At 43.6% G+C, this 14,357-nt stretch overlaps 1 protein-coding gene across 1 annotated transcript; it reads right to left on the reverse strand.

The window, feature by feature from the left end:
* Window positions 1–5,586: 5,586 nt before the first annotated feature.
* On the reverse strand, window positions 5,587–13,304 carry LOC105904591 (vascular endothelial growth factor C-like). Its single transcript, XM_012832493.3, has 7 exons — window positions 12,510–13,304; window positions 10,600–10,798; window positions 8,821–9,011; window positions 8,394–8,530; window positions 7,858–7,961; window positions 7,373–7,709; window positions 5,587–7,081 (listed from the first exon to the last, which is right to left on the reverse strand). Exons 1-7 carry the CDS (start codon window positions 12,603–12,605, stop codon window positions 6,964–6,966), a joined length of 1,182 nt encoding a protein of 393 aa, XP_012687947.1. The 5' UTR covers window positions 12,606–13,304; the 3' UTR covers window positions 5,587–6,963.
* Window positions 13,305–14,357: the final 1,053 nt, after the last annotated feature.

Consider the following 14,357-nt stretch of genomic DNA (forward strand, 5'->3'; position numbering starts at 1 on the left):
TCCTTACTGTTGTGCTCAAGGGTTTCTGTTACCTTCTGTTATTGCACAAATCTGATTTGTTGTCCAGAGAATTGTTTCTCAATCCATCTCCACACTGACCACCATCCACCTCATATTTCCCTATGTTCCCTGAAACCAAGCGGTATGATGTGCAGTTGCCAACGCCGTGACTCTTGCCGTTACCATTGTTGCATTGAGCAACTTTTGTCCTGTCAAAAGCCACTAACTGGCGGTTCCTCTTTGAAACACAATGAACCCCACTTCCATCCTGAGGGCTACCGACGTAGGGGGAGGTGACGCAATGCTTCTCTTTTGTGTACTCAGCCCTTAACACAACAGGCCTAACCAAACTTCCGCACCACTGTGATACAAATTACACAGCTCCAGAATATGCTGTTTTGTATGCTATTACTTTATTTCTAATATGGGAATTGAATGCGCTTATTTTATGGTCATGTCTACAGTAAAGTTAAGGGTTAATGGCTAAAGGAAAATGCTAAGGTTTATTTCAATTGATACATTTTTACTAAATAACCTCATGTTTGGGTTTTTTAAGTACAACATAAACAGTTAAAGTGTTGGGACTGTGTGTTCATGTAAATGCAATGAAAAGAATCTGACTGTGGTTTTGCCGATCTCATAGTGTATGCCATGCAAGCAGATACTTGCCCATGATGGGAAAAGAGTTTTAGCTGTATTTATGCATGCCTCGTCATTCCAGACCACAGCATTACGATCACAGTTCTGATTTCTGAATGGCTGGATCTGCTTGGCTGTTCATGGCATGTTGTGGAGTTATGGAGGTCGGTAACCTCCTCCAGACACCTTTCTTTTCTTGGAACGGTTTCAGGGCTTCCTGGTATGTTCCAAAACGGTGCGGTGTGTTTTCATTCCAGACAATACACTTGCGTGACAGATTCCAACTCCTCTGCCAATGAGAAGCAACCATTTTTTCATGTCTCGGTCAAAAGGGTCACACTGCATGGCTGTTATATTAGAGGAGAAACCTAGGTACAGGTGCTTGGGCAGATTAATAAGATCCAGCGGTCTAGTTGGTTTCATTTTTTTTATCACAAGTTAAAGTGCTTTCATAAAGCACCAGAATTTACGTATAAACAATGTATCGATGTATTTTTGGGCTCTCTTTGAAAGACCAGTACCCTCTGAAGTTGGATGATGGCACCAAGTGCTTTGATCTCCAGTAACGTTTCCAAAATTATCGATGAATAACCCAACGTCTCAAAAAGTACATCTTTTTCTAAGATGTGTGGTTCTGGTTTTGTGGTTCTGTTTTTCAGCATTACATAATCACTGGAATTCCCAAGAGTTTTTGATGGCAAAAAAAATGGCAAATTGCACTTGCCAAACTGCTCATAAGAGTGTTAGCTATTGTGAGTAGTTTCAGTTCTGTTTGTTGTTTCTAAGGAGTATGAACACAACTGCGTCACAGAACATTGCACTTGAGACAGACTCCGAAATCTCACATTGCACGACCTGGCTTTGATTGTACCATCAAATGACTCAACAGGGCCCACACTCTGCAGTAATGTCTTATGTAGTCAGTGAACTGTAACTATGGTTCATCATCAACATCACAATAATAAAACCCTTAATTATGACAAGATGTTGGGATGTAGGAGACACTTAATTATTCACTTTATTTGACAACATAAGAATTTGGTCATTTTTTTCCTTCCTGTCCACCAGGATTGAACTGAGCTGAGAAGGAAACAGGATACACACACCTATTCACACCTAAGGGAGGAGGACACTGGCACAAGAAGAGGCACAAGGATGCAGCAATTACATCAATTCAATACAAATGTAATGTGTGCTCCCCCACCCTCCACGCACTTGACGAGGGTAATCCTCAAAAGCCCTGTTAGGTCTAAAATGTATGACATGAGGAAATTATTTTGATAGAGGGCCTGCACATGGACCCGACAGTAGCTCCAACCTCATCAAAACATGAGAAAGAACTGAAGAGCTGCCGACAACATAACGCAGTATTATATGGCAAAAAACTAAGAGTACACTAAAGTTGCAGACAGGCTCGTATGATAGGGTACCTGACCTGGATGTATTCTTAACAGTTAGGAACAAGTAAGTTCACATATTATTACTAATAATATTATGGCTGTGGTGATCCATATCCAGGCTCCATATTTTCATGACCTTTTTAGAGAAATTCACCTCATTCATGCCTGATCACAGAATAGACAGAGATACAATTACAGTCTTGATGTTACTCACGATAATACACATTCTTAAATGTTTTCTTGCAAAGAAATTGTCATAATGATGTCTGTTGCCCACTAACGCTAATGAGTCACAGAATGGATAGAGGGGTCAAGAGTGAAGTGAGCCGGTACCCAACAGCTCTCCTGGACCATACCCCTTTCAGTCAACCAGGTATTAGAGCCCACATCCATGTTGGTGGACTTTGAGCAGTTCCCTGACCGTGAAAGCCTCACCTCCATCAATGATCCCGGGGGGTGGGCGGGTTAGGGGCGGGAAAGAGAGGACTGGACAGCAAAAGGGCGTGACTGTGAAACATGAAATGTCTGGTGAATACACCGCATGGACAATGGTAAAGACAGCCTCTGTTGAAAGGGCCAACAAACCTGGGCGCCGATTGACGAGAGGGTAGTTGGACAGGTAGGTGGCTGTTGGCTGTTGATAGCATTGCCCTCTGACCAAGGCAATACACAGGGAGCCCGGGTGCCTGGAGCGGCTGCACCTGAGCGGATGGTTTCTGCAAAGCAGCGGTTAGAGATGGCAAACCCTGGTAGACAGGGGTGATCTCCTGTTGGTAAAAAACCCAAGGAGAGAACCTTGCTTTTCCAATACAGTTTTCACTGAATCAAAGTCTGTTGGGTCCATGTTTTGGCTGTGTTATATCTGTCACGGTTATCAGCCAACAAACTGGTCTGGACCCTAGAACAGACTCATGAGCCAAAGGAGATGCAGAGTTCACGATTACTCTAACAAAAACTCCAGGCACAGATCCATACAGACAAGGTAGCACTTAACACTTCATCTCTCATAAGGGTAAGCAGGCAAGATTCATACACAGTTCGTAATCTTAGAGACAGGTTAACAGGCAAGACCCACACCTTCCTCCTTAGGGAATACTTACACGGTTTTGTTCAGCCCAAGAATGTATATGGATTGTATTTAGAGAGCTGAAGCCAGCCTTGTGTTTTCACCTGGTTAAAGGAAAATCGTATTTTGATTTGTGAAATGTATTGGTCGATGAGAGATTTTTTTGCTGTGTTCTGTTTTTTAACAGTTTTTTTCCCAGCAGCAAATGAAGCAGAAAATGACATTTTGCTTTCTCGGGCTAGTGTGGATAACCGATGTGCTCCTGGGATGTCTCCACTTGGGCCCATCCAGAGGTTGTCCGCAGCTTTCCAGTTTTTTTCTCTTAGTTTGAGGAAGCTATCACTACAGCCAGACCTACACGCAGATCCTCTGTCAAATCGTTTCCTCATGTCATAACTTTTAGCCATAGCAAGGCTTTTGTGGATTACCCTTGTCAAGTATGTGGTGGGTGAGTAACACGTTGTACTTCTTTTTTTTGTTTGTTTCATAATTACTGCATTCGGTGACACCACTATTCTTTCACGTTTGGTACCAAGTGCGCCACAAAGTGCGCCACAAAGTGCGCCACAAAGTGCGTCACAAAGTGCGTCACAAAACGTTCCTGGAATATGTATATATTATATATACTCCACTTTATGTATCATCTTTGCTCGGATGACCACAGCTATATAGCACATTCATCTATTCATAGTGATTTCAGCGTGTGCCTCCCTAGTGTTTGAACAGGTGGGGAAGGAAATTGCCCTCATAGCTCACAGGATATCAGCAATTCTACTCAGTCTTTGTATCTGATTGTGCAGGAACATTTGAATCCAAAAGCAGTTTAAGTGTTGCTGACCACTGATGTCGTGCCGAGGTTAAAAGGAGAAACCATTTCCAATCAGGCTAATCCTCTTGACTGGAATGCAACACAGTCCTGCAGACGTGCAGGCCCTCTCACAAAGCCACCTTTGTTTCCTGCTGTTCCTGTTCCCATAGCCCTTCATCCCTCCATGATGGTGAGCTGCATGAAGGGCTGAAACCTGAACTGCAGCTGTAAGGAGCTCTTCCTCAATCCATGCGTCTGCAGCAAGCTGTGCCTCTTTTTTGTGTTTTTTTGTGTCCGATTTTATTTGTGTGTACAGAAAGGTTAAATGAGCACTCGCACGCTGCAGCTCATCTTCGATATAAACAATTCTTGAGTATGAGTTCTAGTAAATACAGTACTTGTGTTATCTACATTTTAGGAAATAACTCGGAAATGTTGTTTATGATGCAGCTTTAAAGGAAGGAATTGTTCAGATTTAAAGGCGTGTAATGCATTCAATCGAATATCCTCAATTGAAACACTAATGCAATTGCAAATGCTTCTTCATCCAAATGCATGTTTTGTCTGAAAAAAAGTAGAAAAAAAATGAAATGTGTTCAAATCCAAAGCAAGAGAGTAAGTCATATAATGACTACTACACATCACAAATCCTAGGGCAGATTCAAGCTTGCCTGAAAAGTGCAGCCTTAGAAGCTTGACAGACAGAAATGAACCTGGATGTCATAACAAAGGCTTTGAATTGGTAGATGGCACAGTAGGATGCTGGGGGACAGGAATGAGTTAACTATAGGAATCTTATGTTTCTAGTACGTGTGTGAGGCAGAGTCTTTATTGCGGGCTCCAGTAGTCTATTTACCGTTTGATCCATTAAAGGATTGACAGAGGAAAAATGCATTGCTTTGTTGTAAACTCTGCAAGGTGTAGAGAGGGCAAGTTTGGACAAAGAAAATGCATGAGATTTTGCTTGGCTTTTATGCCTGATCTTATTCAAACCATTCACATTTCAATCAAAAGACGTCTTAAACATCTTCACCACACAACCGCCAACTGAGATGCCAACTCGTAATATATTTCAGTTACAGAGTTTATGGGCTGTGCTGTATTGCAAGTGAGAGTTGCCATTTTGTAACCTGGACAGCAGCTGTCAGATCAGAAAGCTGTTGTTTCTGTATACTGACATTCACCACATCTTTTATCTTCTCAAATAAGCATTCAATGACTGAAAATATTAGTTTGCACAAGTTATTCTTTGATGATGATACATATCAGTGAGCTTTAATATGAGTATGAAGATTAACTTATCAGCACAACAAGTTTATATAAGGAATGGAGTAGCTGTGAATGTTACACTTTCCAGACTACACTAATAATAGGACAGTGAAAATAACAAAATATGATGACTCATTCATTTCCCCTCTTTGAAGAACATAAATCATCTTATGTGCAATTTAAAAATATATATATATTATATATATATATGCCTAGAGACAATTGTATTGTTATGGCGCTATATAAATAAAATTGAATTGAAAATTGAATTGAATATATATATATATTTATTTGTTCATTGATAAAAATCCATGCCATATCATTAAATATTTATTTGTTTATTTAAGTTCAGGTATTACAAAAAGACATCTGAGCATCTGTAAAAGTGATTTGAAAAGACGAGGTTGTTGATAAACGTTCAACTTAATTTATTACACATATTTTACACATTTTACACTTAATTTAATATACAGTCACTTTTATTTTGAGATATCATTACATGTGAAATACAGACGATTACACAAATGTGTCCATTCTTTTGCAGTACAGTGGAAAGCTACTGTAGATGAAACCTTTTGATAGTGGTTGCAGACAAAACCAAGCAAGCAGGAAGGGGGGGGGGATCACTTCTCCCTTCAATTGACCTCAATAAATTTTGTTTATTATCTAGAACATGTGTTCCGAATGAGGATTCTGAGACGCGTTTTGAAGACGCATTTCCCACAGCGGGAGGGTGTGCTTTGAGTCTGGTTCCCATGTACGCGCCGACCTGCTGTTATCCTGCCCCCTACCTTACCCTTTAATCAGATACACCCTCGGAGAGAGCAGCCGGAGCTGGGGGCCCAATGAGACCACTCAAGACAGCCTGCGCTCAGCAAATGAGCCCAGCCCCAACACATCAATCAGGGACACATTGGGAGTTACACCCAGGCCGACCCACACCACTGCGAGAGCACATTTTGCACATTATGGTGCGATGTTATTGAGTTTCCCATGGTTTTCTTCTGAATTCTGTCTGGGCGGCTCCTCTGTAATTACATCATGACAATGCCATTCAGAAGGGTGCTGGCCGTTCAACTCAATACGAGAGAGATCAGATGCTATAATAATACTCCGTCTTACACTCATGAGTGTGAATCATATCCTGTTACAGCCCACGTTGATTGTTTGGTTCACTACTTTAATTAAATTATCCTGATAAATGTTAAATAAAATAAAATCCTCATAACATAAGCACGTTTATATGCTGGAGTAATGTTTACTGTAGTGGTTATGATTTATGTGCTACGTCACCAGTTTACTTAACATTTACCAGCATCTTATAATTTATAGACACAATGTGACTCAATTTTCACACCCACTGACCACAAATTACACACTGAATGCGTGACAGTTGGTTATGTAGCATGACCTGAAATAATAAATAGTGCTTTGCTAATGCGACCAAGGTTGCGTAATGTCTTTTTCTTTTCATAAGGAAACAGCAGCATTCAAAATTGTCCTTCAAGTACAACAAAAGGTACCAGTTGATAAATATATTCAGAAAGAGCAGCTCGGGAAGTTTGCTCCATAGCTGTCGAACAGTTCATTTCATTTTCAGTCCAGTCCAGTTCAGTGCTCTTCTGCCTACACACACTCCCTTGTTAGGATCAATGCACATCTGGGATGGCCGAGGCTGGCCTGTGTCGGTAAGACGGTGAAGAATGTCTCTGGACCCGTCTCCGTAAAGTGTCTAATCCTCGCCATTCATGGTGTAGCCCTCGCAACAGCTGGCTGTCGTACTATGGCAGTTCCCAGTTCAACCTCAGAAAGTTGGGAATGCACTGGCAGACGAAATGGCTGTAGTAGTAGCTGCTTTGGCACTTCTTATGGGGATCTTTGCATGGCAGCCGATAACAGCTTGATAGAAATGAGATACAGAAACAGTTGTTAGTTTAAACCGCTGATCCAGCGGCCATCAGTCCATCATTTGGCTTTAACAGACGGTAACAGTGTCTCTCCCCTATGAGGCATATGGGGAAACAGTAAATCTCCCATGTCACACGGATATCAGCATTCAGCACACAGGGGAGAAGAAAAGAAACACAGAAACGAAATGTTCACAGCATCAGCTCTGACTGTCTGTAGTGTGCGGTGCGGTCTTTGTGATGCTGAAACACCCTGTTTTACTGCTTTAGTCGTGGGACTCACCTGCAGTTGTCGGATTTGAACTTTTTGCCCTGCAGCAGGCAGGTTTGTTCACTCTCTCTGCACTGGCAGAGGCACGTCTCCGGGTCCAGAGGCTGGCTCGGGGGGCACTGGTCCTGGCACTCACAGCCGCAGAGCTCGGGGTCCCAGCGCCGGTTTTGTGGGCAGGACTGCGCTCCTGGCGGGGCCTCACACATACATTCACAAGAGTCCTCATCCAGCCGCCACCCTGGGCCACAGCTGGCCGCGGTCAGCCCATTCTGGCAAACGCAGTCACAGCTATCCTTGTCCAACAGTTTATTTGGCCCACACAACGCCAATAGGGCGGAGTCCCCAGGCTCTATTCCAGATGGACAGAAATGAGAGCATGACATTATTTAGTTGTGTTAGGTTACTCCTCACATGTGTAGACTATGGCGAGAGCTCAGATGTGCTCACAGTGTAATAAGTTGCCGTGCGTGCAAAGCTCTGGGTAGAAGCTCACTCACCCAGCTCTTGCTCTGACAAGGAGAGAAAAGCCGACGAAACACACTGGCAGCCCAGCTCGTCCCACGCAAAACCAGCGCCGCAAGACCCGTCAGGCGGAGGACACCTGGGAGAAGAAAGGGAACGGATAAGATCAGAGGAACCTTGACCCCCTCTCTGTGTGCAGAACATGCAATGGAGGGTCCCTCCAAGCGCGGTGAGCCCAGCTGGTGGTTGTGGTCCGCTGCTGGAGAGAAATCGAGCCGACCTCCTCCCCTTTGGCACACGGCCCACTCACAGCGGTCTCAAGCCAGGCTGGGGAGGGCAGGGGAGTCTGGGCCTCCGCTCAATGATTCTCCCTCGAAATAATATCAAACCCTCGCGAACCATATCCTCTCACTACTGGGAGAAATCTTTAGTTGTCTTTGGAGTTATGTAAGTATAAGGCATTTCGGACTCGGTACCTTCATCTTAAAATTGCACACTGCTTTCATTGTGCAATGCCAATGAAAAGTGAATGTGTGTGTGTGTGTGTGTGTGGGGGGGGTAGCACACTCACAGTGATGTCGGCTCATCAAGAGACCTCCTGATGATCGAGTGTCTCGGCCTCTTCGACTGACATTCGCATGAGGTGTGGTTGACTACGGACACCATGACCACTGACCGCTCCATCCGTGGAGGAGATACCTCCATCAGCTACGACAAGAAGACACAGCACAAGACAAGATTAGAGGGAAGATAAGAAGAGATGACTTACTAAATACAAGGATAAAAGGTGGACTTCTAGTCTTCAGGAAAACTAATTATGGAAATATATGTAATTCAAAATGTCCAAAATGTCCAAAAAGTCAGTTTGGTACATACTGAGAGCATTCTAATTCTATACATTTTCTATACATTACAGCAATTAATGTTCTATGTAGCACAAGGATAATGCAAAAATGTGCTCAATTCCACATGTATGTGCTGCATTCTGGTTCTCTTACTGTTTTGTTCACCATTGTGTAACTGGTGTTGGTACAGTGATAGGCCTCACTGGAACAGCACCCTCCACATCGATGGACTGCAACACAGCGGGGAAGGTAAAATCGACTGGTGCTGTCCGGAAATTCCTTAGACACTTCTAGACACACCTCTCGTGGACGGCATATTGTTCGCTGGATCTCCTCCAAAATGACTAAGTGAATGAAGGAAGTTACATAATGTCCTGTTAGAGTTTCCCAGTGGTTTGATCCTTTTTCTGTTTCTTATTGGAACATAGACCTGTTAGATTCTTTTTTTTTAAATGTATATGTTTTACACAAAAGGTGCCACTGTTCATCATTACTATCTACAGCCAATGGAGTAAGATTTGTCTAAAATTAATTTAGCTACATTTAGCTTACTGCAAGGACCCACCTACCTCTCCTTTTCTCACCTTACACGACCTTCCACAACAATATGTCTTTGGTTTACAAATACTTCATTGTACAACCTTAGAGATACATTCCTGCAGTGGGATTGCCCTGCCTCCCTCGGCACGAGAGGTAGGCTTGCCAGCCGCGAGGCTAAAGCTGACAGGTGCTAACATAAGTCACTGGCAGCATTAGAGCATTAGTCTCTTAAGGCATTGGCCAGCGGGAATTACACCCCACAAAGCTCTGTGCCCCAACCCTCCATCAGCTACAGGGAAATGTGTTGCTTTTTAACTGACTCACCCAAAGTTTTGAATGCTGCGCAGTGTAAACACTGAGCCTACACCTGTGTAAAGCTATCAGAACAATTCTAAACTTGAACACCCCACGTGCAGACTCTTAAATGCAAATCCATTCAGTAGACTGATGTGTAAACAGAGAAGGCAACGCCACGTGCTCTCCCAACCACTGCCCCCCTTCCCTGCATACTTCCTATATACCCACGCTTTAGTCTTCCTGTCTGAAGTCAGAGTAATCAAAATGCTCTTGATTGATTAGCTAAACAGTGTCACTGATGAGTTCACCCAGATGAGTTCATGCAGAGCAGGAAAGGCTGGCAAACATGCAGGGAAGTGGGGCAAGATTGAGAAGAAGCTCAAGAAGACCTGGGCGCAACATCCTGTAAACCCCTAAACTAAGGCGTGCTCAAATAGTGCTTCAGAGATTTATCCACATCGGTGCACTCCTGCCCTGAACATTAGCATCCGAGAAATGACCAGTACTTATGGCTTCATGGACCACTGCCACCCACACATATTTGTGGAATTCATTTTACGAGTGCTGAGAAATCCATCCCTCTGGACACGAGTTTGACATTCATTAACCTCTCATTTTAAAGGTCCAGTGTTGCAGGATCACAGGCAGCTTCAGATCAGTTGGGTTCAGTGCTGCTTTGTTCACATATGGCCAGATATTATATCCCAGGCATGGAAATGGATTCAGGACTTGCAAATGTTGTTTAAATGAATGCCTAATCTTGTGAGCCCGGTTATTTGTTTTTGTCTGGAGACAACCTTGGGGAAATTTGGCTTAATAGAGGTCATCATTCCAAAATGAGCCTGTAATTCAAACAGAAAAGAGCATGGTGCTCCTGTCAAGTTGGCTCTGGGCTTTAAAGGAAAAGCCTAACAACAGTGAATCCCTGCCATCCACACCTCCAAGGTTTTCTTCAGATCCAAAGGGGCAAGGTTACATCTTACTTCACTAGAATATAATGTACCTGACAGAAGATATAGACATAAGTCCTAGGTGACTTAATATATAGTGCTTTCAGTGGTGGATTTGAAGCGGGGGGACATTTTATAGCCTAACCTTCAAAAGTGCCGTCCGCCTTGAACAGAGCCAGCTGGCGGGGTGTACTCCACATGTCTTCATCTGCGTGCTGGGGAGACTCTGTGCGCTCCGACCTCTTCCGCAAGCAGCGCTGCATCAAACCGTATGCTGGGAACAGCAGCTCTAACAGCTCATCCAAGCTGGATACCCCAAGTGTTGTGTCCTCAACCACAGTAACCTGTAGTAATAGGAAGAGACCCGTTTCATTGTTAGATCATCATAAATGATGGTATGGGGGCATCAACAACATCACACACACAAACACACCTATATGTGGAAATAACACGTGCATTTGTACACATTCAGGTACACATCACTGAATCCTTCATTCAGTATTTGTAAAACATTTAGCTAGTTTCAAATTAATATTGAATGAATTTAATGTTGACTTAATGTTTTATTCCTTTAATTATCATTGATTACCCTGGCACTTACAGGCAATCCACTGGACTAAGCATTCTCATCCTACAATGAATGTATCATAGAGACTGTCAAAGAACATCTTGGCAGTTTGGCAAGGCCTCCCATCCTTGTGAGGCATTTTTCTGTGTGATTCTGGAGTCCTGACAGAAGAACAGGACATTACTGCACACTGTTGCTGAAAACCTCTGTTCATGTCCGCTGGTTTTATTGTCACAAGGTAACTTTATAGCCAAGGTGGCCGTTCTGGCAGCATATCACTAGAAGCAGGACAGGACAGAAAACAATGCACAGGCAGCTCATGTTTTTCCACTAAGTTCAGCCAAGATCCTCTCAGAGATAAGATGCCGTGTTGTCCCCTTTGTTATTATGGCCAGTGCTGCTTAGTGTACACTAGTACACAGACACTGGACTTGGGCCAGTGTTGATACTTAAGGCAAACTCCTTCACAGCTGGCACATACTGGTCTGCCTGTTTTATGTAACCAGCATATTGGTTGATCTAACATTTCACTCAGTCCTACTCGGATAACGGAACATGATGTCATGCCTTTGAGCCAGAATGAAATAGTTTATCAGCGATACTACCACCTGCTGTGACCACCACATGTCTGTGTGAGGACTTAATCCAATGGAAACATGTTTACTGCCAAAGATTCTCTGTCTATTTTCCAAAAACACCAATCCAGAGATCCAGTTGAGGATTAAAGGTCTGATTGGTCTGTGCATCCAGCCTCTTTAGAAACGAAATGTAGTGCCTAGAGTGTTAAAGGCATCATATCACCAAAGGTGATTCATCTGTTTCATAAATTGTGTTGTGAAAATGTTAACACATTCGCAGAATAGAGGGAATCCATGTGATCAAAATAACTGATGTTGCTATGTCTTTTGTTTACACATCTGATGTTGCTATGTCTTTTGTTTACACATCTGTGGTGAAATGGATTTACCTCCGAGGTGCAAAGAGGACCGGGGTAGATGGGTAGCTGAAATCTTACTCACCATGAAACTGAGGTCATGCCTGTTATTACAAACCAAAAGTAATAACTGCTATCTGTATCTTTCCTGAAACGTAGTTGTATACTCATTATACTGACCTTGTTTGTGAATAATGTAACCAATTACTGTACATGAACGTGTACACATCTTAAAACTACTAGGTGTGCAAGGGGACATGTAAATGGGAATTCTGACATAATTAAGCAAGAAAGTTACTTGGAGTGCTAGTTCAAGCTGCCTGAGCTTTTCACCACTTTATGTTGTATATTTTAGTGATATTATGAGTTTAGGATGATGGGCCATTTATTATTTATTTGTACACATTTAGAAGTAGCAACTTATTTGGTTGGATACGATGGATAAGAAGAATAAATAGCGAGACTATCAAAGCCATTGAAAAACAGAACAGTCCTGATTAGACACAATATAACTGGTTTGAAAAGTTTGACCAGGTTTCATGTCACTTCTTACCTCTGCTTCCTCCTTGCCTGGATAGTAATCCTCATATTCATATCCACAGACACAGGTAATGCTGAGAATCCTTATGAACAGAAATAGCATCCACATAATGTGTCCGTGATAGGAGGGAGGGAAAGGAAATAGAAGGATCTATTGATGTCCCGGAGATCACACTTGAACTATCTCATCCCGGTGGTCCGCTCTTCCCACTCCCAAATGCGGCATACTCCTCTCCAGGCTGCAGTCAGTCCGCTTTGTGGTGCCTCCCAGCCCAGCATTCTTCCTCAAGGAATCTCTCGCTTTCTCTCTCTCTCTCTCTCTCTCTCTCTCTTTCTCCCTCTCTCTCTGTGTCCTCAGTCACTGCGTGCCATTAACCACATCTTCCCTCCAAACATCTTGCTTTTTAAGAATTAATAAGGCAGTGGGTGTGAGTTGGTATTGGAGTTGGTATGAGCGATTTCCAAAGCATCTAACCAGATTCAGGCAGTTGTCTTGGTCCGTGAGAAACTGGCGGTGTGTTCCATTGAGTGCGTGGAGGAGACCCAGACTGAGTGGGAGGTGGGCAGGGTCCTGATCCCTGAGAAGCTGGTGGAGATGTGAGGGCACACACTGCAGTCTCTCCAGTGTGAACCAATCTCTTCCTTTCACTCCTTTCTCTCTGTCTGTCTCTGTCTCTCTCTCTCCCCCTCTCTCTCTCTCTCTCTCCCTCTCTCTCTCTCTCTCTCTCTCTCTCTTGCTGCCTGGTTTTGGGAGGAGCAGCCACTGGCTTCTTGGAACGTTCGGTGTGTGTGCGCGTTTGTGTGTGTCTGTCTGTATACATGATAAAGAGTAGATGGGGGTGAGTCTATCTCTCTCTCTCTCTCTCTCTCTCTCTCTCTGAGTGTGTGTGTGTGTGTGTGTGTGTGTGTGTGTGTGTGTGTGTGTGTGTGTGTGTGTGTGTGTGTGTGTGTGTGTGTGTGTGTGTGTGTGTGTGTGTGTGTGTGTGTGTGTGTGTGTGTGTGTGTGTGTGTGTGTGTGTGTGTGTGCATCTCTACATCTGTGTCTGACAGAGAGTAATTAGGAGAGGTGATGGTAGCTGGTTTGGCTGAAAAACATGTAAATCTCTCTCTCTCTCTCACACACACACACACACACACACACACACACACACACACACACACACACACACACACTCCCCCACTATCTCTCTTTCCCTCTCACTCCCCCATTCTCACTGCCATTTCCTCCTGAACATGTTCAGGCTGTTTGACTGCTGCTGATATGGCACTTCGCTTCTCTCTACTTATCGTCGTGGCCCTTGACATCCAGGGTGGTCTGTGAGGGGAGACAAGAACCTGAAGCAGTGCTGCTATGATTGAGCGCTATAAAAGCGCTGCATACCTGAGTAAATGACCTCCCTTAGGGGAGATGCGGCCCCTCCACTTCTTCACCTCCCCTTGACCCTTTCACTGCCAACACATTCAATTTAGCATTAATCTGAAGTGTCAAACTAAAAGCACGTGTTTTTTGGTCTTATCTTCTCTGTTCATGTTCTGTGTGCTGCCCCGGGTGATGGGTCAGTGATGGTTGTGAATGAGGTCCACATGTGTTGAGTGCGTTGTGTGTTTAAGTGTGCAGGCTCCCAGGGTTAGAGTTTGAGTTGAGGCAGGAACAGTGTAGTCAGGTGTTTTACAAAAAAGGGAAAGAATAGAGGTAGTATGAGGGTGAAATGTGAAATATTTCTTTAAAAAAAAAAGAAAAAGGATTTAGCATCTTGGATAAAAGTGCTGTCTTGCGCGTTTGTGTGTGTGTGTGTGTGTGTGTGTGTGTGTGTGTGTGTGTGTGTGTGTGTGTGTGTGTGTTTGTGTGTTTGTTTGTGTG

This window comes from Clupea harengus, chromosome 8 (assembly GCF_900700415.2).
Source record: "Clupea harengus chromosome 8, Ch_v2.0.2, whole genome shotgun sequence".
Taxonomy (NCBI): Eukaryota; Metazoa; Chordata; class Actinopteri; order Clupeiformes; family Clupeidae; genus Clupea; species Clupea harengus.